Source organism: Lolium perenne, chromosome 4, assembly GCF_019359855.2.
Source record: "Lolium perenne isolate Kyuss_39 chromosome 4, Kyuss_2.0, whole genome shotgun sequence".
Lineage (NCBI taxonomy): Eukaryota > Viridiplantae > Streptophyta > Magnoliopsida > Poales > Poaceae > Lolium > Lolium perenne.
In genome coordinates this window covers 46,623,718-46,651,455 of record NC_067247.2, presented here as the reverse complement: position 1 = coordinate 46,651,455, position 27,738 = coordinate 46,623,718, and the positions used below count along the sequence as shown (strand labels likewise).

Genomic DNA, 27,738 nt, shown 5'->3' with positions numbered 1-27,738 from the left:
TGGCACGGTTACCAATCTTTCTCTGAGGCACAGTGCTTAATTGACCAGCTTATAAAAGTGAAGAAAAAATGTTATGACGTTGAGTGAAAGCGACAAGTGAAATAGCATCCGGGCCATCAGTCATATGGACGGCTGTGATCGTCACCAGCCTCGTTGACTTTGCTAAATTTTATTCCAGTAGTGCTCCACCTCTCACCCCCAAACGAAACATTTTTATACTCTCCAATGACTTCTTGGACAAGTGAAGGTCCCAATGAGACCAGCAATATCGCATATGCTCTCTCCTGTATAAAGTCGCACCGAGATCTAGCAAATCAAGACGTTTTCCCACTCCACCATTGATGCAATCTTGCAAAGTTTCTTTTCTCACATGTGTGTGTTTGCATGCTGAAACTCTTCTCAATATTTTGTCATTTCCATTTGTGCATTCATATTGTTCCTTGCTGCTTACGATCTGTTCATGTTCATCTCAATCTAGATTCGAGAGCTCCTTGATTCCATTGCACCATCAAGATTCGGGTTGTTGTCCATGGAGGGTGTGGAGGAGGCCAACCGAGCGGCCGTGGCGAGCTGCAAGAAGCTCGTGGCGCGGCTCTCGCAGTCCGGCGTCGACCCGATCCGGCTCGCCGCCGTCGCCACGCAGACCGACGAGGCCGTGTCCCGGTTCGGCAAGGTGGTCACCATCCTGAGCAACAGGGTCGGCCACGCGAGGGCGAGGGTCGGCCGGAGGATCTCGCCGCCGGTCGACGCGAGCTGCCTCTTGGACTACCAACCAATCCCTTCGGTACCGTACCGCCAACCTCCGAATGGGGTCCATGTGAGTAGCTCTCCCGTGCCACCGGCGCCGCCACCACAGATGCATGTGCCAGTCATGGTGGCAGCACCTTGCGCCGCGGGCAACGGCAAGATCGTTGCACCGGCGCCCAAGGCGCCTGCAGACAGAGACAGGAACATGTTCCTCGAGACGCCGTTCCTGGATTCGAGCAGCTGCACCGTTCCATCCTTCACGGCCGCCGCCGCGCAAAACATCAACAGCTCGAAAGCTCCCGCGGCTGCTACTCCTCTTCCTTGCAGCGCCCAATTCCAGTTCCATCACCAACAGCATCCTCATCATCAGCAGCAGGCGCAGCAGCAGCACGTGCAACAGCAGAGGTTCCAGTTCGAGCAGCAGAAGCCGGCCAGCAGCGAGAAGCCGTTCCACATCGAGATGCCGGCGGCGGCGGCGGCGGCGGCGGCGAGGAGCGGCAAGGAACCGGAGGTGATCACGTTCAGCTTCGACAACTCAGTGTGCACCTCGTCGGCGGCCACCTCCTTCTTCACCAACGTGAGCAGCCAGCTCATCAGCATGTCCGACAACTCCGTGGCCGGACCGTCGTCCAGGAAGGCGCCGCACTGCACCCGAAAGGCCGACGACGACGGCAAATGCCACTGCCCAAAGAAGAAGTCGGTGCCTATTGATCCCGGCCGTCGCCATTGTAATTCAGGCCTTCAGGTCGGTTGGCCATTTTCTTACTTCTGTCTGTGATTGTTTTGCAGGAGGCCGAGGGAGAAGAGGGTGGTGAGGGTGCCGGCGGTGGGCGACAAGGTCTCTGATATACCCTCGGATAGCTACTCCTGGAGGAAGTATGGGCAGAAACCCATCAAAGGATCCCCTCATCCAAGGTATAGCTACCTTCTGGCCATCTTTCAGCTTCATAATTTTTTTGTTAATGTGTCAAGTTATCAAGTAGTTTTTATCTGAAGAAACAAATTGAAAAAGCAGATTCTAGAGTTCTGAAGAGCATTGTAGTCGTGCAATTCGTCCCACCATTATGTCATGCATTTGCTGAGCAAGAAGACTGAACGAGCTTACGAGCATGAACATTTTGTGTTGGGTGTGCAGGGGCTACTACCGGTGCAGCAGCATCAAGGACTGCCCGGCGAGGAAGCACGTGGAGCGGTGTCGCAGCGACGCCGGGATGCTCATCGTCACCTACGAGAACGACCACAACCACGCGCAGCCGCTCGACCTGTCCACGCTCGCCGCACATTCAGAAGCCTGATTGCTTTACTTTCTGTTCACGCCTGGACGTGCTCCGTTTGTTTCGTTATCCTTGGGTAATGAAATCCGGCCTTGTGGTCGTTTGGAAAAAAAAAAAAAAAAGCCTGATTGCTGAAGCTGCCAGTGTCAGGAAGGAGATAGAAGAAGTCTAAATTTTTATGCCATCGATGGGCCGGCAGCGCATGAACATGTCATTTAGCTGGTTTTTGTTTGTTCAGTCTGACAAAAAATGGAATGCAGTCTGAGTGGACATTGTAATAGGAAGGCGAAGATTTCGCTGTCTCCGTTCTCACCATGTATAGTGAACACTTGATCGAGTTTGCAGTCCATTTGTTTTCGTATCGTCTTGTCGATAATTTCTCGCCGTCAGTACTTGTAAAATGTACTAAAATGGAAGCATAATAAAATGAGGCGCGGGATTCCTTCAGGGATTTGCAACATGAACAACTCTACCAATGAACACATGAAAGGTTGCGACATCATGGCAGAAACTAAAATCTCCTCGGAGAAAACCGATCCATATGAAGGTATTCCCCGTCATTTCCTAGAGATCAACATAATTGCACGTATCACAGTGCACGCTTCAGATATTAAAGCAATATGATTGCTTCAGATATGTTAAAAAAAACGTTAATTAACCAGCTAGATCATGGTAGTTCTAGATGCGTATACCTGTCGTTCCCAGTCCAGAGTTGTCTAGGCTAAGGAACGGCGATCTGCCTAGCTAATGCTGATCGAGCTTCATCAGCATAATAACTAGCTGGAAGCATTTGACCAAAATCTTGTTTAATCTACTTATTTTTCTGAAAAGCTAGTTTAATCCACATTTGATGTCTCCGGCAACAGCTGAAGCATGCGGCTGCTAGTTAATCAAAATCAACAGAATCGTCGTGGCATTAAATGCGAGCCCCACGAAGAGCGCCGGCGATCAGTGCACAAGCATGTGACGTTTTAATAATAAACTGTGTTTCTGCCAGTGAAGATTGAGCTGGCCAACAACGGTTATGTCCACCTGGCTTTATCCTATTATTAGCAGTGTTGATTGAGGCACTTGGCTGATCAATTGGGAAGTGACACGCGTGTGCGCGAGACGCCTACTGTGCGAAAAAGTCTGTTTGTTATCGTTATTCGGAATAAATGTCATGTGTACAGTATGTCTTCTCTGTAGACTGCCAAAAAAGAAAGCCAAATTGTAGCTTCACGGCATAGTGCTTGTTAGCTTAGAGTAAACGACACCTTAAGCAATGCCATCGACATGGGAGAACTTAAAAACATTTTTTTAAGGGAAAACCATTTGGCGCACTTTATTGATTCATAAATACAGTTACATCGTTTATGAGCTTAGAGTGTAAAAAGCTAGGGGGGTCATCGTCCCAAATACAATCAATACGATCATGAAAACTATGCCTAGCTAGTTCATGAGAACTTAAAAACATTTGTATCAGTGAGTTGATAATACTTGGTTTGCTCGGAACTTCAAATAAAGACCAAGCCACATGGAGCCATTTATTTGCAAATACTTAGAATTCGTGTTTCAAAGTTTTAAAACACCGAAATATACTCTCTATCCATTTTTGTATATAAGGTCGCTAAGTATTTCGTACCAAACCTTAAATTTAATCGATAAAAATAAGTTATATAATACCAAAAACATATCATTGGAAAACATCTTTCAAATATGAACCCAATGATATGATTTTGGTGACATATAAAAAATATTATGTTGATTAAATTATTAGTTAAATTTTGTTACGAAGTACGTGGTGGCCTTATATATAAAAAACAGAGGGAGTACTTTATTTCCAAATTATACACCCTCGGGCGTAAAAATCTCTTGTTTTAATTTGTGTTATGCAGAAAATCACACTTTTAAGATGAAATAAGGAGCATTAGAATATCACATTGCCTACACAGCCATGCAAGTTGGGGACGAAGAGACGCTTCCAAAGCTTTTAACGACCGGCGATACGGGCGAAGCCCGCCCGTACCGTCCGTCCGTATCATGTGGCGTCCCCAAGGTCAAACGCAACAACTTTTTTGAAGGGACATACATATTTCGAGACTCCATCCGGCGCAGAGGGCCGCTATTCTTAGATTGCATCACAACACCTCCAAAGGAGATCCACAACTTCACCATCACCATTGTTTATCCTCTCCATCCCTCGTACTCTTTAAAGCCATAGCCATCATCTTGTACTTTTAATCTAAGTATTTTGCACAATGTTTTCTATCCTTGATCTAAGATTAAACCTCGCAACGATTATGTGCATCTAATACATGGGAATATTGTGTGGTGATTGAATAGAATATATGTATCTTATTTATTTCTCTTGTCTCGATCCATGGACTTATAGGTACCCGAAATTCCGAGGATTGATAAAGATGAGAGGTGAACTAGCGACCTCATGTGAAACCCAATGACAACAAGGAGAGTATGGTCTTCGTTTAAGGGTCCACTTGGGAGCAACATATGGTCTTCGTTTAAGGATCCACTTGGGAGTAACAACAACATCACCATACTTAAGGTTATGATTTGTACTTTACTTAATATCTTTTATAACCCGGTACTTCATGGTATAACGGTTGGATCAAAAGATTGTTGTTATACCTGTGACTCGCAGGGGCTTTAGTGTTTATGGATATGCTGCCCACAATCCTATCTATATTAGATCATTTCACACATTAATATGCTTATTATTATCTTTATCACATATGTATGTGCAGCTGCAGGTAAATATTCAACCCTGACCTATTTCCATCCACTGCAACAACCAACGATTCAAAATAAACTAGAAAGTTTTGGTAAACATAAAACTAAACGAGTAAACAAGTCTTGTAGAAGTTCCTTAGATTTCCATTCAGCAAATATTTCCCATGGTTTGATAAACTTAGGTCTACTAGGAAAAAAGCTATTATACTACATCCCCTAATCCGGATTGAAGGTATCATGCTCCTAAACTTGTCACTCGTCAATCTAAAATTCACTTCCAAATCAGTAGTAACCTACATAATAGTCTTTTGCGCGTCTATAAGATGTGTTTTCTGAGTTGTATACTCTAGAACAATCTATGATATATATATATACAAAACACAATAAGGTTAGATTGAAGTTCCAAAGAAATTATAACCTTATTAGCATACTTTAGGAACTAGTATTCTGCTAAAGAAATAACTTTCTATTAGAAATAGTCATAACATGAGAAAGAAATGTAAGTCTAGTTTAGCAATTGAACTTTAAATGATAGATATTTGATTGGTATTTCAACGCTATAAATATATATAACTCCAATAAATACATTCTTTATCCCACGAGGCAGTGCAAGGTTTTGTTTGAAGTCGGATTTTTAATTAAAAAAAATGGTACTCCCTCCGATCCATATTAATTGACTTCAATATGGATGTATCTAGACACATTTTAGTTCTAGATACATCCATATTAGAGTCAATTAATATGAACCGGAGGGAGTACTAAAGTTATGAAGAAAAATAAATAAATTACAAAATGGGAGTGTTTAATTGTAATTACCAATAGGCTCGGTAACTTGTAGAAACTATTTTGAAAATAAATAAATTGGAGATATTTCTAATATAATATATAAAACATTATATTACTTAGACGTGGTCTGATAAGGTTTAGGTTATTTCTAACTTAAAATAGTTGTCTTTTCCTTAGAAGAAACATGGTTTCCATAACGTACGTAGAGAAAACGGAAACCTAAGACACAATGGCATTATTGCATCAATAACTATCTCAACTTTTATCCAAGATAAAATTATGCAAAATTCATTTTTATGTAACTGTTCGGGCTACGAAGCGAACATCAATGATATTGTTTAGAGCAATCTACTTTTATTTTCATTCGAAGTTGGTGATGCAAATTGGAGGTGCCTCTGAAGTCAACAAATGCAACCAATATCCCTTTCTAATGCATGATGTAAACCCTTATAACACTGTAAAGCTTAATTGTGTTCCCTTCTCTTTTTCTTTCACTCTATTTCCCACACATGCATTAATTTTTGTGTTGTTTTGGACGGGGCTATAGGTTTACGATGAACATCACTTCATGTAGTGCAAGGGTTTAGGAGATAATGATAAAAACATAACTATATACCATTTGGTTAATGTTGTAGACCTGGATCTTTTATGCTTACAATAACCTAAAGTGCAGAAAATATCTTCATTGAAAGCAAATACCTTACTACCACAGAAACTCAGTATTTATGTGTTTCAGCCCTCAGAAGGAGCCTTAGCGGGAACTTTAATTGCTTGGAACCAGAAAAATCTCACTAATGCAAAGAGATAGCTACTCAACATCCTGAGCTATATGGAAGTGGATTTAAAAGTGAGCCTTCTAGTGTATATTTGATCTACCCTTGCACTATTGAGTTGTCCATCTCAACAAAATTTTGACGAACCTATATTTTATATGCTACTAATTATTTGGTGGCATATTGGAACATTTGGAGTTTGAGAAATATGAGCTTGTTGTGGTTCAATTTTCTCTGTTGAGGAACATGAGCTTGCTGTCAAGACCGAGGGTAGCGCTCGTGTGGCGCCAATGCAGCTCATCTGTTGGTTGCGCAAAACTGGACAACCATATAGACAAAGCCGAGGAAGTGAAGACAATCCTGAAGTTTGGACAACAACCGATGGAGTTAAGCTCGGGCAAGAGAAACATGAGTAGGACGAGTGTGGCAACGTTTGATTTCCAAAGCATGTCATGCGCTATTGTTGGTTAACTTGGTGTGCACTAACAGTGTAGTAGGTGTACTAGTTTGCGTAGTAATGCTTATTATATATGTCATGTTTACATGTTTATCAAATTACATGCAGTGTTATTTGTGGGCCAGTGTTAAGTAACTGTTTTTCTTGCGGGACATTGTTGGGTAACTTGAGCACTCAAAAAGAAGGTGTTGTAGCTATTCTACGGCGTTCTTGTCAGCTTAATACAAAGACGTGCACCTCCGTAGTGGGTTCTCAATTTTTTTTTGTTATGGGCAACAAAATACCCAACATTTGCACTATAGTTGCCTAAATCAATAAAAGCAAGCGAACCAAACATCGGTGTTCTCGTGCAATGCAGTACATAACATGGTCTCTGCATGTGTCAAAGCAGGCCCTAACGAGGCAGAAATCAACGTGGTTTACCAAGCAAGCCCTTACTAACAAAGGGCCAGCAACAACTTTTTTCTTTGAGTGATGGCCGGAGGCGACCAAACAAAAAAATAGAGGCCGATAGAGCCCAAATTAGCATCAGAGAGAGCTAATACTGAGCTCGATCTTCCTAATCCTCTACGACGAGAGCAGTAGAGCACCATGGCAATTTGCAGAGGGGCGGTCGGCGCCTCGGCGGTAGCTTTGGATTCAAAGCTAATATCTGAGGAACTAAGCAGGCTACTGCTCTTTTTAAGAGCACCACAAACATAAACTATCTCTAACATACACACTAAAATACGCTCGCGCACTGGAAAAACCGTCGATTTAGCTCGTGGGATGGAGAAAAAATAGCACTCCAGCAAGGCTGAAAAATAAACGTGCCCCAAAAAATATCCAACGTGTAGCCAAAAGCGGTGTCAAACGCTACAAATTTTGTGTGCTGGCTACCGCGCACTGCAAAACCGAGCCACGCTCGGGAGCGTTAACTACCACCCGGAACTTACAACCGCGCGAATGGAGCCGCCCCTGCTACCTCCCTGGTCATCGTCGGCGAGGAATCTAGCCGGAATCGCCATGTCGTGGATCATCCTCCTGCATGCCCTAGCACCAGCGCGCCGCCACCTCGCTGATCCCCGGCCATGGCCGATCCTCCAGCGTGCGACCCCGCAGGGGCTCTGCTTCAGATCATACGGCGTTGCCATCCCGCTCTGCTGCTCTCTACCTCGTGCGCGTCTGCAAGGATCGCAGCGCCGCCTCCCCTCATGTGCTCGGCCTCTTGCCCGTGGATGCCTGTGCCCGGCAGTTCGCCGCCGCCCACGCCTGGCTGCCCGCTGCCTCCTCAGTCAATTACTCGACGACGACGAGGTGATGCTCGATCGATTCCTGCTCCGCGTTGATTGTGGCACATATGCTGAGGACTCGATTGCTTTTTCAAAAATAAATTTAGGGTCTTTCTTATAAAGTTTAGGGATCTAATTGTGACACATAGGTTGAAGACGCAAGTTTGTGCAGCTCTATTTTACAGCCTCTGGTAAAGCGATGTCTGCTCTGCTCTGCATTTTAACGCATGTGATGAAGCGGCACACAACCGCCGCGCCCAAAAAGTGGATCCAGCGCACCAAAATATAAAGCCTCTATTGGAGATACTATTAGTCATTTATTAGTTAATGAGAAATGTTTTTATGTCCCTCATTTTCGCATGTCTATTGACTTCCAATTATGCATCAAAACTCGAATTTAACTAAACTTCTACAACCTTCGTTTGGAAATACTCCGTATATGCGAGTCAGCTTTATCTAAATTTTAAAGACTGCTAAACCCTACTGCTCGAGCCGGCGGCAGGCAATACGAACTCCGGTGGCCGCCCCCCGCTCCTCTTCCTGCCAGGTTCCAGCGGGAGTGAGAAATAGGTTCCAAGGCATGAGCGGCAGCTGTGGCGCGGGGGCGGCCTTGCCGGCGGCGGGCTTCTACACGGAGGGCGTGACGGCGGAGTGGCTGTGTATCTACGACCGGGTGGAAGCGCAGGTTGATGCGCTCTGCGCCGACCGCGCGCGCATGGAGGCGGTCGGGAGCGGGTTGGGGGAAGCATCGCTTCGCGGGGACAAGAAGAACAAGTTCACAGGTACGAAGAGCGCCGCCAACCCTACCTTTGTTTCGTGACTCTGACTGTATTTGGGTCGATTTGGGTCAATTGCGCCAGGTTGATCCGTTAATCGGACACCAATTGTGAGGAGCACTATATAATCAGAGATGGAACATGGCGCGCCATTAAACTGGACAAAAAATTCTGCTGGGTTAGTGGATGGGGAATGCCCTGCAGTTGAGTTAATCAGCCATACCATCCTTCGTTGTGAGGTTGCATGAAAATGTGGGAACACATCGATAGACTGTCCCGTGGACTCGTAATTGAGCAACATCCTCGAATTTGTAAGCTTAAAAAATGAAGAATTTCCCACTGTTTTATTTCCTTCATGTGCTGTCAAGTTTTGGAGCGCAGGAGAAGGAAGTGACAGCTGTGAACATCTGTTTCAGTCTTTCTCTGCAGCTAGGCTAGAAACATCAAGGACCATCTGCTGTTGTGGGGCTCCTTACAAAGACCAGCTACCAGTTTATTGTTTCATTTCTTTCTTTTTCTCCCCAATCTTGTGCCTTTTCGGCCGCTGTAATTTTGTTCCTTTGGTAGGTTGACCCATAGTAGCCGGAAACGGGGAACGGTATACCGTTCCCTGAATCGGAATCGTCGTACCGAATCGGGGTTCGGGGACGAGATAGGATACGGTAGGATTCAGTTGCCGGTACGCGTTTCCGGAAGTCGATACAGCACTCCGATTCAGCTTCCTTGCGTGGTAGTTTCACAGCGATCAAACATGGGAACGCCCTATTAGGCAACTACTGATATGATGCATGATCCATGGAATCAATCAATTGGATTTCTTTTCTAGCCTGCCATCAATCGATCAATCAATCAATTGATATTAGTGTCCTGTGCTTCAACTCCTCCTACCTGTTCTTTTTGGATGAGGCTGAGGCAAAAAATTGATCATAGGCTCAATAGCTCGAGGATCCAGTGTCTCGTACCCGGTTCGTACCGGGTTCATCGTACCGAATACGGCGGGTTCATGTTTCCTCCATCGAATATTCGTTCGAGAGATGTATACCCCTGTTGTACCCTAGTTTTGCCAGCCACCGAATCTCGTCCCCCGTTCCCGTTTCTCGTTCCCATCGTACCGGGAATATGGCTACTATGGGTTGACCTTCAGGTTACTTTTGAATGCACAAGGTTATATTAACGGTATCTTGACAAGTTCATGGCGCTGTGGCGCCATTTTACTTTCTCTGTTTTGTGTCGATTAGTTAGCCATAGGTTTATCATGACCCTGTTATTACCCAAACAAATGGTATGCTCCTGAAAAACATCGAGAACTACCCAGTCTGTATGAATTTGTATTGCTACTGATATGCTTCCACTGCGTTCAATATAGAACTACAAGAATTGAACTTGGAGGATGTCACAACCGGTGTAAATCTTCTTGCCCTGCAGAACACCGAATTTAAGGTACTTACAGAAACATAAGTTGCATTGCTCAAAAGCAAGCCATCCAGCTGTTCGTCTCATAGTTCTTAATTACTGTTATGTTTATCTGCTTTATTAATTGATTTATCTTGAAACTGAAGGAAGTTGAAGGTTGTCCAGAGTATGGTGAAAACACTGCAGACCATGAGCACAGCGTAAGAGAGTTGAGAACAGAGGTTAGGAAACTGAAGGGGGCTTTTGAGACCCTGATCTCAGAGAAGGATAAGGAGGTTTCTGCCTTACACGCCGTACAGGATTTTCTGTGGAACCGGTTGAGGACAATGGGCAAAGACAACACCGCTCTCTCTGAGAACAGGAAATTAGAGGCAACACAAGCTATTGAAGAGCTTCAGAACAATCTAAAGGAACTGCAAGTGGCATCCCAAAAGAAGGATTGTGAGATTGCCAGGTTGCAAGGAGAGGCTGTTGCGTCCGCAAATAAACTGCAGGGAATGCACTACTTGGCCAAGGAGAAAGATAGAAAAATAGAACAACTCCATGGAGAATATGATTCGTTACTTGCTGGAAAGGATTTTGTGTGGAACAAACTGTGTAAAAAGGAGCAGGAGCTGCGGGGCTACGTCATGCTCCTTAAGGACAAGCAAGTGGAGGCAGCACAAGCGATCGAGGCAGCTGAGAAGCTTAGACATAAGTTAAAGGAGCTGGGAGTGGCAGCCGAGAAGATGAAGAAGGATGATGAAAATGGCAGGTTGCAGGCAGAAGCTGGTGATGGCAAAACCATCCAGGCGTCCATCCCTCATCTTGAGCTCCAACACTTATCAAGAAGTGGCGGCCTTTTGAGCATATGGGTGACTGACGCCATCAGCATAGGTTAACAGTTCAGATACAATTTAAAGTGTCAAGGCGAAGGTATTCGATCAGACGGGCTTACCTCCAGAACAGCAGCGGCTCTACTTCGCCGGCAGGCTGCTAGTGGACAGCCGCACCTTGGCCGACTACAACATCGGCCAAGAGAAGTGTACCCTTTATCTGGACCTCCACCTCCCATGGCCGAGAGATAGGACGCATATACAGGTTAACACTTCCGGTCCTTTCGGGTGCAAGACCATCATCAGCGCGGAGGTTTGTTCTGCTACTACCGTCGACAATATCAAGGGGAGGATCCACGATGAGACAGGCATTCCTTCAGATAGGCAGCACCTAAGCTTGGATGGTAATCTGCTGAAGAATGGCCACACCTTGGGGGAGTACAACTGACAGGGTTCATGTGATCTCGCTCTGCAGCTCCGGCTGCCTGGTGGCAAGTGAGATGGATGGATGCATTTGCCATTTGGGGTTCATTTCGGATGAGTAATGCTGTTATATTTTTCGATAAAGGATGCTTTATTAATTTGATAAGAAATTACATCCAGCCTCTGCATAACCTGGATGCACACAGCCGTTTATAGGCTTCAAGTGAAAAAAATGTCTGATAAAACAAAACTAGGCAAAATACATATCGAAGCGATGAATTATAAGACGTCTAAGGTGTGGGTGGAGCTTCAATCCGTAGACTATGCTGCCACCCATGTAGGGAAAAAAGTATCCCTCGCCGTAGCCTCCAACCGTGTACAGACCTCCGTAAATAGGTCTCGGTTCTCCACTCGCTGAAGAGGTAACCACAAACGGAGAATACTCATACATCTGTAGATAACCTGCAAAAGGGAGCAATTTTTATCGTTAAAAATCTTATCATTTCTACTTAGCCAAAGCGCCCAGATAACTGCTAGCGCCCCCACCCTAAGAAGCAACTTGAACCTTGAATCGACACCATGAAGCCAATTGCCAAAGATATTGACCACACTAGTCAGAGGATACATGGTAGACGCTACTTGGATGACTGACCATATAGATCTCGCAAATTATCACCGGAAGAAAAGGTGTTTAATCGTTTCGTCCTGTTGACAGAAAACACACCGTGTACTTCCATGCCAGTTTTGCTTAACAAGATTATCTTTGGTGAGAATAACTCCTCGACGAAGGTACCATCCAAATTTTTTATTTTTAATGGTATCTTCATCTTCCAAATTTTCTTATTATTATCAAATGGTATGTCAGAATGAAGGATCGCAGAAAGAACCATCTACATTAAGATTCCACCTAAATTCGTCCGGTTCAGGAGATAGTTGTATATCTCCTAGCCGGTGAATCAGGGAATTTCATGCCAACAGCTTTTGCCCAAATAAACTCATCTGAACGTCACATTCGGAGGTGAGGTAGCCATTACCGTGGCAATGGTATCACTTTTGGAACGAATAATACTATACAAGGCAGGATACTGTTCACTTAAGGGTGCATTGTCTAACCAAATGTCCTCCCAAAACCGTATATGTGCTCCATTCTTGATCGAAAAAGTACCATGATGGAAAAAGACATTCTTCGTCGCCATGAGACCAGCCCAGAAGTGTGAATCCCCTGGTTTCCAAACCACTTGAGATAACGTCTTCGAGCCCATATACTTTCTCCTAAGAATAGTTTGCCAAATCCCACCCTCAGTAAGAAGTTTAAACAACCGTTTACCTAGTAGGGCTAAATTCTTGACCTCCAGGTCATGAACTCCAAGCCCTCCTTGATCTTTGGGACTACAAACTATACTCCATTTAACCAATTGATATTTCTTTTTCTCGCCGTCCCCTTGCCAAAAGAATCTGGATCGATAATAATCGAGTTTATGCAGAATTCCTTTTGATACTAGGAAGAATGATAACATATACAGTACCATATTTGTCAGTATTGGAGATATGCCCAAGAGGCAATAATAAAATGGTTATTATAATATATCTTTGTGTTTATGATAATGTTTGCATACCATGCTAAAATTGTATTAACCGAAACATTGATACATGTGTGTTATGTAAACAACAAAGAGTCCCTAGTAAGCCTCTTGTATAACTAGCTTGTTGATTAATAGATGATCATGGTTTCGTGATCATGAACATTGGATGTTATTAATAACAAGGTTATGTCATTGAGTGAATGATATAATGGACACACACCCAAATAAGCGTAGCATAAGATCATGTCATTAAGTTCAGTTTGCTATAAGCTTTCGATACATAGTTACCTAGTCCTTCGACCATGAGATCATGTAAATCACTTATACCGGAAGAGTACTTTGACTACATCAAACTCCACTGCATAAATGGGTGGTTATAAAGGTGGGATTAAGTATTCGGAAAGTATGAGTTGAGGCATATGGATCAAGAGTGAGATTTGTCCATCCCGATGACGGATAGATATACTCTGGGCCCTCTTGGTGGAATGTCATCTGATTAGCTTGCAAGCATATGAATGGTTCATAAGAGATGATATACCACGGTACGAGTAAAGAGTACTTGTCGGAGATGAGGTTGAACGAGGTATGGAGATACCGATGATCAAACCTCGGACAAGTAAAATATCGCGTGACAAAGGGAATCGGTATCGTATGTAAATGGTTCAATCAATCACTAAGTTATCGTTGAATATGTGGGAGCCATTATGGATCTCCAGATCCCGCTATTGGTTATTGGTCGGAGAGAAGTCTCAACCATGTCTGCATAGTTCACGAACCGTAGGATGACACACTTAAGGTTTGATGTCATTTAAGTAGATATGGAATATGGAATGGAGTTCGAAGTTTTGTTCGGAGTCTCGGATGGGATTCAGGACATCACGAGGAGGTCCGGAATGGCCCGGAGAATAAGATTCATATATGGGAAGTTATTTTCCGGGGTTCGGAAAACGTCCGGTGTTTTGACCGGAGCTTCTAGAAGGTTTTGGAAGGACCGGAATAGTCCGGAATATTGTGGAAGGTTCCGGAAGTGTCCGGGACGACCCGGGCTGTCTAAGGAAGTCCGGAGAGTTCCATAATAGGTGTATCCACGTTTTCCTTAAGGGTTAAGAAGTTTCCCCTAAGGCAGATTCGGATTTGGCAAAACAGTCCTAGTTCTAGTAGGTTTCGGCTGACAGAAACCTACCGGAACTCTCCCAAACTTTGGGGGCAGGTCTTGGACGATCCAAGGACCTTTTCCACCTATAAAAGGAGGGTAAGGGGAGCCCCAAGAGCTGCCCAAGTCGCAGCCCAAGCTCCCTCTCCCCAAACCCTAGCCGCCCCTTCCTCCTCCTCCCTCTTGCACGGCTACGGTGAAGCCCCGCAGGATTTCTCCACCACCACCACCACCACGCCGTTGTGCTGGCGGGATTTCGAGGAGGATCTACTACATCTGCTGCCCGCTGGAACGGGGAGAAGGACGTCGTCATCAACACCGAACGTGTGACCGAGTACGGAGGTGCTGCCCGACTGTGGCACCGTCAAGATCTTCTACGCGCTTTTGAAAGCGGCAAGTGATCATCTTTTGCAACAACGAGATCTAATCTCGTAGGCTTTGGAAATCTTCAAGGGTTAGTCTCGTGATCCCCTCGTTGCTACCATCTTCTAGATTGCATCTTGGCTTGTGTTTCGTTCTTGCTGTAGGAATTTTTTTGTTTTCTATGCTACGAATCCCATCAGAGCCGTGTCTATGCATAGATTGGTTGCACGAGTAGAACACAATGGTTTTGTGGGCGTTGATGCTTTGTTGTCATTAGTTCGTGTACTTTGCATCTTGCGGCATGGTGGGATGAAGCGGCTCGGGCTAACATTACATGACCGCGTTCATGAGATTTGCTCCACGCTCGACATGCAACTTGTATTGCATAAGTGGCTTTGCGGGTGTCTGTCTCTCCCACCATAGCGAATAATCAATTTACTCTTTCTATTGACAACAGTAGTATCACCGTTGTGGTTCATGTTCGTAGGTAGATTGGATCTTACTCGAAAACCCTAAACCACGTAAAATATGCAAACCATATTAGAGGCGTCTAACTTGTTTTTGCAGGGTTTGGTGATGTGATATGGCCATGATGTGATGATGAATATGTATGAGATGATCATTATTGTATTGTGGCAACCGGCAGGAGCCTTATGGTTGTCTTTATATTTCATGTTGTAGTATTATTTCAAAGTAGTTGTAATAGTTGATACACACGGTGAACAACCATGAAGACGGCGCCATGGACCTTGACGCTACGCCGACGATGATGGAGATCATGCCCGTTGATGATGGAGATCATGTCCGTGCTTTGGAGATGAAGATCAAAGGCGCAAAGACTAAAGGGCTATATCATATCACATATGAATTGCATGTGATGTTAATCCTTTATGCATCTTATTTTGCTTAGATCGCGACGGTAGCATTATAAGATGATCCCTCACATTAATATCAAGATAATAAAGTGTTCTCCCCTCGTATGCACCGTTGCTACAGTTCGTCGTTTCGAAGCATCTCGTGATGATTGGATGTGATAGATTCTACGTTCACATACAACGGGTGTAAGCCATGTTTGCACACACGGAATACTTGGGTTTGCTTGACGAGCCTAGCATGTACAGACATGGCCTCTGAACAACGAAAACCGAAAGGTTGAACACGAGTCATATGGATGATATGATCAACATGTTGATGTTCACCATTGAAGCTACATCATCTCACGTGATGATCGGTTTTGGTGTAGTGGATGTGAATCGTGTACCACTTAACAACTATGAGGGATGTTGTATTAAGTGGGAGTTCATTAGTAATTAGATTAAAACATGAACTAATTATCATGAACATAGTCTGAATAGTATTTTGAATTAAATTTGTAGAATTGGCATCCGTTTTCTACCATGCGCTAGTCTTGTAATTGAGATAGAAATACTGTTAAGTCTGACAAGTAACTTTACGGATTGGTACCATATTGTTAAAGAATCAAGAAATGATTAAAGTCCTATTGCAAACTTTTAGTAAACCTCACATTGTTGATTCAAAGAACAATGGTTTCAATTAGTACCTAGAATCATCTTGTCTCCGTGAAACTTGAAGTTCAAATCTGTTTGAAAAGTAAGGAGCTGAAAATTTTGTTTTCAGAAATAAGCAAGGAATGAGATATATGTGATATCTAAGACCTTATTACAAGGTGATAGAATATAATTTGGTGAGACTACATAAACTCATAAGTTTTATGGGAATGTATGAAGGTTGAAGACGCCAGGCGTCCCAATCCTCCAACTATTGGGGCACTAACGAATTCGCATATCCATGAAGTGATCGTCCTTAGTATGCACCGTTGCTAAGACTCGTCGTTTCGAAGCATCACGTGATGATCGGGTGTTATAGATTCTACGTGTGCATACAACGGGTGCAACCCAGATTTGCACATGCGAATACTGAGGTTAAACTTTACGAGCCTAGCATGTACAGACATGGTCTCGGAAAGTCGTCATGATATGATGGATAAAATTATGAGTGAAATTGTTCATCATATTACAAAGTTACTAATAATAAAATCTGGAACATTTGTCATATGATGATCAACTTCAAAATAAGAACCTCAAGGTTATTGGTATTTGACCAACAAACCTAGAAGTTATTGAAGGTGAAGTGTTTTCTGAGAATGAGGAAAGCTAAAAGAGAAACTACAAAAGATATTTTGGCAGAAAGAAAGAAAAGACTAGAAAGTCTAGCTCAGGTGTATATAGATGATATACATGTTATGGATGTATTCCTTGTTGGTCACAAAATGAAATTCTTGGGTATTTGTACCAGATTGGTTGGTATGAGATGTCATACAATACAACGCAATACAAGAATACGATGGCCTAAGTGACTAATAAGGAATATGGTAATAATGCACGTCTGGAACATAATAAAGTGTTATTATGTTTGTCGTTGGCATTCTACCTAGCCCTTAGAATTTATAATAAAGAACTTATTAATTGTTATTTTGCTCTGGTCAAATGAAAACAATGAGTTGTTCAAATTATGACATTACTCCATGTACGATGGATAAGTTATTATAAATCTTAATGTTGAAACACACATACATAACACTGATGCTAAAATACCATACGGCAAATGATTTGAATTCCACTTATCTGTGGAACCGCCATTTTGGTCATGTTAGAAAGGAACGCATGAAGGAACTCCATGCAAATGGATTTTTGGAGTCATTTGATTTTTGAATCGTTTGGTGCTTGCAAATCTTTTCTAATAAGAATGACTAAAATACCGTTCATAGGCCAAGAGATGAACGGGCAACTAACTTAGTGGAAACATACATGATGATGTATGTGGTTCACTGGGCATAGTTGTGTGCGGGAGATTCTTCTACTTCATGAAAACTTTCAACAATGAATTGAGTATATATATGTGGATATATTCGATAAGGAAGAAGTTTGAAACATTTGAATAGATTCAAATAAATTTCAGCATGAAGTGGAAATCATCGTAATAAAAAAGTCAAATATCTATGATTGGATCATGGTGGAAATATTTGAATTACGAGTTTTAGCGAACATCTAAGAGAGTTATGAAATTGTTCTACAACTCACATTTCTTGGAGTATCATAGTGATGATGTAGTATCCGAGAGATGTATCCAAACCTTGTTGGATTAATGATGAGATAAAATAATATGACGCCATTATATTTTGTGGATTATGCTTTAGAGACTACCGCTTTTACACTAAATAGAGCATCATCATGATCCGTTGAATTGACACCATACAAGTTATGGTATGGGTATAAACCCTAATAGTCCTTTCTTTAAATTTTGGTCTAAGAGTTTACAACCAAAATCGGATGAATGTCTTTGTTGGTTATCCCAAAGAATTGATTGGAAATTCTTTCCACTATGGAGACAAAGACAAAAGTGTTTGTCGATGTTTCTTACTTATTTCCAAGAAATTGTTTCTAGAGAAGTATTTGAGTGGGAGGACAATAGAACTTGATAAGGTTTATGAACCTGAGCATAATGATCAGAGTAGCGCAGCATCGGAATTGGTTCCGGAAGCGGTCACGACGATCATGGCTCCCATGACTACAAAGTGTTTTAGCCATGGAGATCCAAGTACATATTGAACCTTGTAGGTATGGTTTACTTTGTGATCAAATAAATGATTTGTGGACAAAGGATTGTTTTTGAACAATGATAAGCCAACTACATGCAAAGAAGTTATGATGGGCCCTAACTCCGTTAAAATGGCTATGCGCCATGAAATCCATGATAGGTAAATACTTTTTGAAAGTAAATTGATCTATAAAATTGATGGACTTGGATGGAATATCCTTGAAGAAGCTTGACTTGTCGAAAAGTTGTTTACGACAAAGTTCAAAGAGTTGAATACGATAAGATTAGATCTTCCGTAGCAATGCTTATAGTCTATATGGATTATTCTAGTAATCGCTACATATTTCTTTTATGAGATATGCTAGTAGGATGGCAAAATACATTACTTAACAGAAGTGTGTATTAAAGGTGTATACAAGATACAAACCGAGAGTTTTGCTAGTCCGTGGAATACTAGATAGGTATACGAACTTCAATTGGATGAAGTGAGTATCGCGGAGTTGGAATCTTCACCGGATGAAATGGTCAAAGAGTTTTTTAATTTCATCAGAAACGATGAAGATGTTTGCATTTGCAAGAAATTAAGTGGGAGCGCTGAGACATGTTTATAATACTTTATGTAGATGACATATAGTTGGTTATAAATGATGTAATTATATACTTGATTAAAAGGTTTCATTGAGAATTAACTTCAATGAAAGGATATGGACTGAAACATATTTAGTGTCAAGATCTATGAAGATAGATTGAAACACATAATAAGTTTAAGTCAAAGTACATAGAATGGATATTGAAGAAGTTCAATATAGAAATATTAAGAAGGTGTTCTTTTCATGTGAAAGTTTAACAAGACTTGAGTGTATTTGACACTCAATGAGTAAAAACACATGAGTGATTATAGATCACGTATAATATGTACACAATCAGATGTCATGTGCTCTAAAGTGTTATGAGAATGTACCAGAATGATTCATGTGATGATCATTGACCAACAGTAAGAATATCCTTGAGTACTTTAGAAGAACCAAAGATATAACATACGAACATACTCAAACCGATAAAGTATCATATATACTTATATATGGTAGTATATTAGATATGGGTGTAACTACACCCAGAGGTAGGAAGTATTTATCCTCTATATATATATATATATATATATATATATATATATATATATATATATAGAGCCCAACTATTCTCGAACCCCCCTTAAGAGTGGTTCTAGAATAGCTATTCTAGAACCCCCCCTGAACCAACCGAACCAACTATGAAGCGAACTTCCTGCCCCGCGCGCCTCCCACCTCCCGCCCCGCGCGCCACCCGCGACCTCACGCCCCGCCCCGCGCCGCCCACCTCCCGCTCCGCGCCGCCCACCTCCCCCGCGCCGCACCGCGCCGCCCACCTCCCGCCCCGCCCCGCGCCGCCCATCTCCCGCGCCGCCCACCTCCCGCTCCGCGCCGCCCACCTCCCGCCCCGCCCCGCGCCGCCCCGCCCCGCGCCGCCCCGCCCCGCCCACCTCCCGCTCCGCACCGCGCCGCCCACTTCGCCCCCGCCCCGCGCCGCCCACCTCCCGCTCCGCGCCGCCCACCTCCCGCCCCGCGCGCCTCCCATCTCCCGCACCCCGCGCCGCCCGTGATCTAGCCTACACTTCGCCGCTGCCCGTTACCCGTCCTACGCGCTGCCAACGCCGACCTCCCGGCAAAGACTCCGTAGTTCACATCTGCAAAACTTGGATGTTCACATACACAAAAATTGTAATTTTGGAAAAATCTCCAGATTTCAAAAAATCAGGAAGTTCACATCTGCAAGACTTGGTTCACACTCGCAAAATTCAAAAGTTCACTTTCGCCAAATTCAGAAGTTCAGAAGGCTGCTGCATAACTAAACATGAAAAATCGGAAGTTCACTTCGAACGCAATAGAAGTTCACATTATTTTGGGAAGTTCACTTCGAACAAAAGACAAACACAACTCGGAAGTTCAATTTGAACATGTGGAAGTTCGCTATATTTTCACAAGTTCACTTGCCACCACCGGGAAGTTCATTTACCTCCATACGGAAATTCACTCCCCGTATAGAAGTTCATATTTGAAATGGAAGTTCACTCTTACAATGTTGAGGTCCGTCTGGAAGTTCAGATGCAGAGAAGGGGAAGTTCAGATAGTGCAGATGCGACGGTAGTTCGCTATATTTTCTGAAGTTCACTTCAAACTAGACCAAAGTTTTGGAAGTTCGCCCTTTACAATATTGAAGTCCGTCGGGAAGTTCAGATTCAGGGGAGAAGAAGTTCACATCCACAGAAGTTCGCTATAATTTTATTACATGCCAGAAACTTTTATACCGCGATCGGAAGTTCACTAACAGATATAAAGGAAGTTCACTTCTATATTCGAGCACCTCATACACTCTGTTTTCCTGGACGGAAATCATACACATAGAAATCGTCCGTACAACCACCGATTGCGCAAATCGACCAACTCAACTTACAATTAGCACTAATATAACTCTACTAATACTCCAACATATCGCAAATGCCACACCTAATCAATCTAGATGAGCCAATTTCGAAATGTTCTTGTGTCGGCGTTATCTTCACTTTTATGTATTTCTGAAATTAAACTAAAACCATTTAGAATTTGGAAAAACATTCAACATGAAAAAGATTCGCCTAATCAATATCATTTCAACGCAATATCATTTGGAAAATTCCGATAAGTGGTTCGGAAATTAGCCCCAAAAAACAGTTCGAAAAACCGAGAAGTTCAAAAAACGTAATCACGTATTTTCAAATCTGCTCTTAAACTGTAAAGAATTTAGAAAAGTGTTCTTCATGAAAAAGGTGAGCCTAGTCAGCACCTTTCCAACGGCATATCATACGCATCATTCCGATAAACGGTTTGAAAACTGGAACCCCAAAACTGTACAAAAATAGAGAAATCCGCGAAAACGTTGTTTTGTATATTTCAAATTAGTTTTAATCAATGTAGAATTTGGGAAAACAATGAACACGAAAAAGTTGCGAAATTTCCGTGCGAATCCAACGGTATATTATACGCATCAATCCGATAAGCGGTTTGAAAATCATCATGAAAATACTGTCCGCACGAACATGCAATTCTGGTATTCCGTCGAGAAGTTCACTTGTGAAACACGCGGAAGTTCAGAAAGGGTTCGAGAATAGTTATTCTCGAACCGGTTCGAGAATAGCAGACCTATATATATATATATATATATATATATATATATATATATATATATATATATATATAGAGAGAGAGAGAGAGAAACTCTATTAGACACCTGGGTGCAGAATAGTAATTCTGCTCCCGGACCGGTCGACCGAGCCGAACAGGTGCCTGGTTCAGGCCAAACCTTCTTGGTACCCACCACCAAACGAACAGTCGTAATTTCCTCTTTTTTTTTATCCCGACGATTTTTTTCCCAATTCGGTCGTAGGTGGAGCTGCCCACTAAACCCCGTCACCCCATTATTTTCTTTCCAATTCAACCCAGACGACGGCGAGCGGTTGGGATTGGGCGAGGCAGCGGCGATGCGGGTGAGCGGCCGGCGGCGATGCGGGTGACTGGCCGGCGGCGAGCGGCGGATGCGCTATGCGTTGTGGGTGTCCTTCGCTCTGTTGTGGTCTGCCGACGAATCGACGGCGACCGGCTGTAGGTGTGATTGCGGCCGGCAGCGGGCGGTTGTAGGCAGGGTTGCTCGAGCGCGGCTGCACTGGGATCTTATCGGCTTGAGGCTTGGTGAGTGGCAGATCCTCCTCTCCGCCTCCAACACCAGTTCGGCCGTCTGTTCGTCCACGTTCCTCACCGCCGGCTAGCCGTCAACTTCACCCCGTCGTCAGCCGACCGTCTTCTCCCCCGAGCGCCGGCAGCGCCCCATACTCTACGCTGGCACCGTCTGCTTCGCTCCAGCACTGGAAGCACCGTCCCCTTCGTACCTCTCTTCACCTCCCGACGCTGACGGCCGTCGTCCACGGATCCATTCCTCACTTCATTGAAGCACCTGCCGCCGTCCAGGCTCCTGCCACCGGGTTCCAGCAATCCAAGCCTGGAACGTCATCGAGGAGCCCCAATCGCCCGCTACCAGGTCAGGCTGCAGCTGTCCTCGTCTCGTCCCCATACCACCATCAGTTCATATCACTCCTGGTCCGGTAGATCAGTTTTTAGTTCTTCGTGATACCCTTGTTCAGTGTTGTTACTTTTCCTCTTATCAGATTTGGATGTGATGCCACCTGTTGTAGCCTAATGTTTGGTGACATTTTGCACTGCAGGTGTGAACTGTTATTGGCAGATTCACATTGGTTTCGTGTTGTCAAAGAGGTGGGGTAGAGGTATGTTGAAACAATTCAGAGGCACCGGACTGAGCTACTTGCTGGTGCGTGCTCCGGCGAACGGTATTTCTTTCTTCGCCCCTGGCACTCTTCAGCACCACCCCATTTCTGCCAATTTGGATGATTTTTTCTACAATTGTGCATCATCTTTGCTTTGTAATTGTTAAATTTTACTCGACGTAATTACTGCTGTAAAAATGAATATTGAGATAAGTAATTATGCATCTTATTTAATTTGCTGGCTGCAAGCGTATCTCCAATCTAGTGCTACTGGGCATGCTCAACTAGGTTCTATGTGAACATAATGAAAAATGATCTCATATTCAACACAATGATTCTTTATCAACTCAGTCACTATCTTTTATCTAACGTAAATCAGAACTAAATACAATTCATGTAGTTGGGTAAACATATCATGTGAGTAATGAGTTCAATGCTAGGAAACTATATGACCTGAATATATTAAGGTTGTTACATGGAATCACCTCTTCGTGGTCATTCTGGCGGAACATTTGTACTTCAGGTAAAGAAAAAACAATATTATAAATTTCTTGTTCCACAACTAAAGATGTTTATGTCGCTGTTGTAAGATTATTCCTCTATATGCATGTTCTTATCACTGAGTTCCTAGTCAAGTTCGCTTTAACAGTCACACTAAGCTAGCAGCGGCAGCTGTGGTTGGTACCAGGTCTTGCTCTTTTCGTAAAAGTCTGCTCTGTTAATAAAATTTAATGGCTCTTGTATGATTGGAAGATGTGAGGTGCATGATGTGTTTTCTGTTTCGTTGTGCAGCTAGCCACTGGCATGCTTGGGAAAGCATGTCATTGATCCGGATATTCCTTTCTCGGTCGTTGATCCAGATAGTCCCTTCTCGAATATCTTTTCCACGTTGTTGCCTTGTTGGGCATGGAAGAAACAGGGTATATTTATCATTGTATTGAACCCGCTGACTGCTGCACATCTTCCCCTCCATTGAATATCAAATTAATTCCATCTTTGTGCATCTGCTGATATGAAGGAAGAAGGTTACAACTCTATTTACAGCTTTATTATTTTGTTATTTCTTTTCTTTGGGCACATCCAAATTATTATTGTGTAATTAATGTTGTCTGATATATTTTCACGTGTATTATTCGAATGCCGACTTCATATATACATGTCTTTACAGATTCACATTCACTAGCGAGATCCACTTATACAGAAGGGCAAATTTTATATCACGGGCATCCTATATTTATATCATCGTCTGCCGACCCAGCCTGTTATGTATGGCACATGAGCCTGCCGGCGGCTGGTGATCCAGTAATCGCTGCACACAAGGTATGGTATGGTGAGCTTCTATATCATTTCCTGCCTCATATGTGTATAGTTTGTGTGCTCAATCTGGTGATGATGAAGCCAGATTTACACTCCCGCTGTTTATTCCTGTTTGGCCTTCTAGGGACCTAAAAACTCCCAGGTGGCCATATCAATAGCCAAAATATGTCACCTTTCTGCAGTGTTCCTTGTGTTCGCCAATAGGTCTATGGCCTTCTTCAAAAAAAAATCAACTGATAGAATTAATTCTTTTTTACATTGCCCGTCCATAGTTCTGAACTATTGCGGGAGCCATGATGGATATGTGTCTTATTCTTTAGCTTTACAACCTTAGATGGTTGGTTTGTATGATAGCAACTCTTTCCTTGGTCTATACAAAGTAAAAGATTATAGAAATGTTGTACATCTGATGACTGTGTTGATACCCTATGAAGCACCGGTACGGCGATACGGATACGGGAACATGGGATACGGCAATATCTAGAAATAGCAATACGGCGATACGGCGAGTATACATATAAAAATTAATATAAATCCATTTGATTTAGACAAAGAATAATTGAATGCTGTGAAAATCTGCCCCATTTGTTGCCTCCGTGTCTGTTTTAAGTTCTTGATGGCTGAATGATCGTCTCATCAATTTCCTCAATCATTATATTGCCCATTCGTGCTTGCAAAATACATCGATGGCAAGAAATATCTTTGACTTGTGAGTGTAAGGCATGGCCACAGTGCCCAATTTTTAATGTCCCGTTTCATCTTCGAGAATATTGGGCAACTAAGGGTATGCATTTTTTTTTACGTTGGTTTCTTTGCACCAATTATGTTCATATCATCAGAACTGAATACTCTTGTTTCCTGAATGACTACAGTTAAAATCATCTTGAATTTGCTATATTCAGAATTATATAGCATGTTCTCTCTTTGTCTGATCGATTGCTGGCCTCTCCAGATGAAGAGGCATGTGTTTTCTTACGAAGTTATTATTGAGTGCACTTCTTGCAGCACGTCGATGTCTGTCATTCGCTATTGTCCGCTTGATTTTTCTACTACGAAACATACTACCAATAGAAGACAGAAGTTGCCGTGGATGTTTTGGAGCGCATGTGGACACCCAAATCTATGGTGTCAATGATGTTGACCTTGGAGATATTTGGGACTTGTACAACTAATAACGTGCCTATGCGAAAATTTTCGAGAAGGGTGTTTTAAGGAACCTAATTATGGTATTCTGCTATGTAATAAATTATTTCTGTACTTCCTATGTAAAAACTGTGAGATTTTTACAAGACCATATACATGTTTCTTTGCGCTGCATGATTTTATTATAACAGCAGGCAACAGGTACTCTTATTGTAATATCCCAGGTAATGGGGTTACAAAAAATAGAGGAAACAGATGTGTGCATTGCATTCATGCATAGAAAATCCGGGGAATTTTCGCGCTTTAAAGTAAAACAGTCACAGTAACTGAAGTTTCACTTGACTTTGGTGGAATTGAAGTAGCTCATCAAGTCAAGCGCTATAAACCTCAATGTGACTTTGGTTAAACCTTGTTTTGGGTAGAGATAATTTGATCTAAGGGGTTAGATCAAATGAAACTAAAATCAACACAACAACACTTTATTCAATGATCAATTACTTGATCTCATAAGAGATCATAAAATGGAATTCCTTGCCATAACCTATGAACATCCATTCAATTGGAAATCAAGTAACATTAATTGGAGATACTATTCTTCACTTATGTTTTTCCATGTCTTAAACCAATCTATGATCCTACCATGAACCTTATAGTATTCATTTTACTTCATCCTTGGAAACCAGACAAGGAGATCAACTCAAGAAGTATACATTCTTCTACATTCCAAATTATTATACATCAAACCTAGAGAAGTGAGAGTTCTATAATAATTATTAGAGAAGCAATAACAAACCTTGAGCTAAACCTTGGATATACATCCAAGTATTCAAATCATCATCTTCAAGACAACCCTAGAGAGAGATAACCATTATTGTTAAACATAGACCCTGATGATCACATCAACCTCCATGGAGCCTAATATTAGGTTAGCATTGAAGTCCTTCCCAAATGAGAGAGACCATCCATACTAATCTTAGTTCCATCTATTCAAATATCCAAATGGTTAAACCATCAGTTCTTGAGAGAACTTTAAGTAATTATCTCAGGCATTCTCCTGGGATATAAATCAAATGAGATAACCATGACCATGTCCACCTAAGGAATTATAAGAGAAGTACTATACCTAGTTGATCAGGACAATGCTTGATCATGGAAGTGAGAACCCATTTAATGAGAGATCCCTAGGAATCCAAACCATGATCTTTATAAATTGTGTAGTGATCATAAACCCTAAGAACTTGAAGTAGAGGATTTTAGCACATAAGAAAAGCTTAGAGTTAAAGCCTATAATTCATATGGTGAGAAAACCTTCATCAATTGACCAAAGTTAACTATAAAAAGAACCATAATCATTCTAGTTACTTTAATGATAAGTTGGGGAAAATAATAGAAGTTAATTGGTAGAAGATAAAACCAAATCTCAAATTATTAGTAATTAGAGAAGCACATAAGGTATTAAGCAAGTAACCTTATCATAGATAGGGAGATTAAACTTTAGCCAATGCAATATGGGTCACCTCATTCATACAAACTAAAATTATATCTCAACCCTAGTTATGGTATCACTATGGTGATTACCATATAAACCTAGACCATAATTGAGAATTAAATCAATGGCCATTAGGTAAATATCACTAGAACCCTAGTGTGGCATATTAATAAAATCTTATGCTTCAATCATTAAACCTGAGAAAAAACATTGTGATACATCTTATAATTAAAACCATAAGTGTAATTATCAACCACTTATCTATTTAATTAAGACCCAACCTTGAGGAGAGTAATATCTACTCTAGGTATTTCAAAGTGTTAATAGACCATAACACTAATGTTAATTTTAATATGGGTTATCAACAAACCTACAAAACCTTAATAGAAATTGCTCACATAAAAAAAACATGCAAGTGATTAATTAGTCAAATAGGAACTATGATATAACAACAACTTCAGAAATACCTTGAGAAGAAAGTATCAACTCTTACATTTTTAAATTAAAGGGAATTCATAATAAAAGGGAAATCAAAGTGAAAGCATAATTCATGTCTAATTGCTATTTTGAATAAGCCAACAATATGCAATATAATCCAATACAAAATAATTGTTTCAAACGAAATAGTGGTGTAATAATCATTGCACCAGATCTTAATAAAACTCACAAATGAAAGATCTGCAAAAATAAACAGAATTCAAATATGAAATTCAAATAGGAAATATAAAACAGAAAATGAAAACAGAAAAAAAAAAGAGGAGAAAAAAAAACCTTACCTTGGCTCACCTGGCCGTGGCAGCCCACCAGAAGCCCAAACTTCTCAGCCCAGCACGGCCCAGACCAGCCCACCGTACCCCTTCGTTAAAATTAACGAGGAGGAGTTCATCCTCATCCTCTCTGTGAGCTGGAGAGCAGCACGACGCCGTGATCGTCTTCGCCCTCGCGTTGGCAGGCTCCCCTTGCTCGCTGAAGTGACGAGGCACCCGCACAACCGCCGTATAAATACCCCTGGACGAAATCTAGCCTCTCTTCTTCTTCCTCGGTTCAATTCTTCCCATACCGAAAACCTGGCTCCGCCAGTCACCATTAACGCCGGCGATGGAGACCTCCCCAGGCCAAGCCGTGACCACCACTGTGACCACCGCCCTCGACTTGGTCACCGTGCACAAGGAATCGAGCTAAAGCGTCTTCAATCGACCGTGCCAGGTCGTCTTCTCCGGCGACGGCATCGAGCAATCCCGGCGATTGCGATCTCC

General features: G+C 42.4%; 2 protein-coding genes and 1 long non-coding RNA gene across 4 annotated transcripts; all 3 read left to right on the top strand.

Annotated features, from left to right (window-relative positions):
- Positions 1-259: 259 nt before the first annotated feature.
- On the top strand, positions 260-2,187 carry LOC127292375 (probable WRKY transcription factor 21). The gene is made up of 4 exons (XM_051321755.2): positions 260-372; positions 479-1,443; positions 1,537-1,662; positions 1,883-2,187. The coding sequence occupies exons 2-4, from the start codon at positions 530-532 to the stop codon at positions 2,040-2,042; spliced, it is 1,200 nt and encodes a 399-aa protein (XP_051177715.1). The 5' UTR covers positions 260-372; positions 479-529; the 3' UTR covers positions 2,043-2,187.
- Positions 2,188-8,524: 6,337 nt separating this feature from the next.
- LOC127292374 (uncharacterized) lies at positions 8,525-11,632 on the top strand. The gene is made up of 3 exons (XM_051321754.2): positions 8,525-8,820; positions 10,181-10,254; positions 10,374-11,632. The coding sequence occupies exons 1-3, from the start codon at positions 8,619-8,621 to the stop codon at positions 11,106-11,108; spliced, it is 1,011 nt and encodes a 336-aa protein (XP_051177714.1). The 5' UTR covers positions 8,525-8,618; the 3' UTR covers positions 11,109-11,632.
- A 10,330-nt stretch (positions 11,633-21,962) lies between these two features.
- Positions 21,963-25,144, top strand: LOC127292373 (uncharacterized). Of its 2 annotated transcripts, XR_007845119.2 has the most exons (5): positions 21,963-22,289; positions 22,474-22,596; positions 23,326-23,558; positions 23,702-23,853; positions 24,803-25,144. It is a non-coding gene; the product is annotated as an uncharacterized lncRNA (long non-coding RNA). The 2 variants fall into 2 exon arrangements; XR_007845118.2 differs by having other exon boundaries at positions 21,964-22,289; positions 23,702-25,144.
- The last annotated feature ends 2,594 nt before the right edge of the window (positions 25,145-27,738 follow it).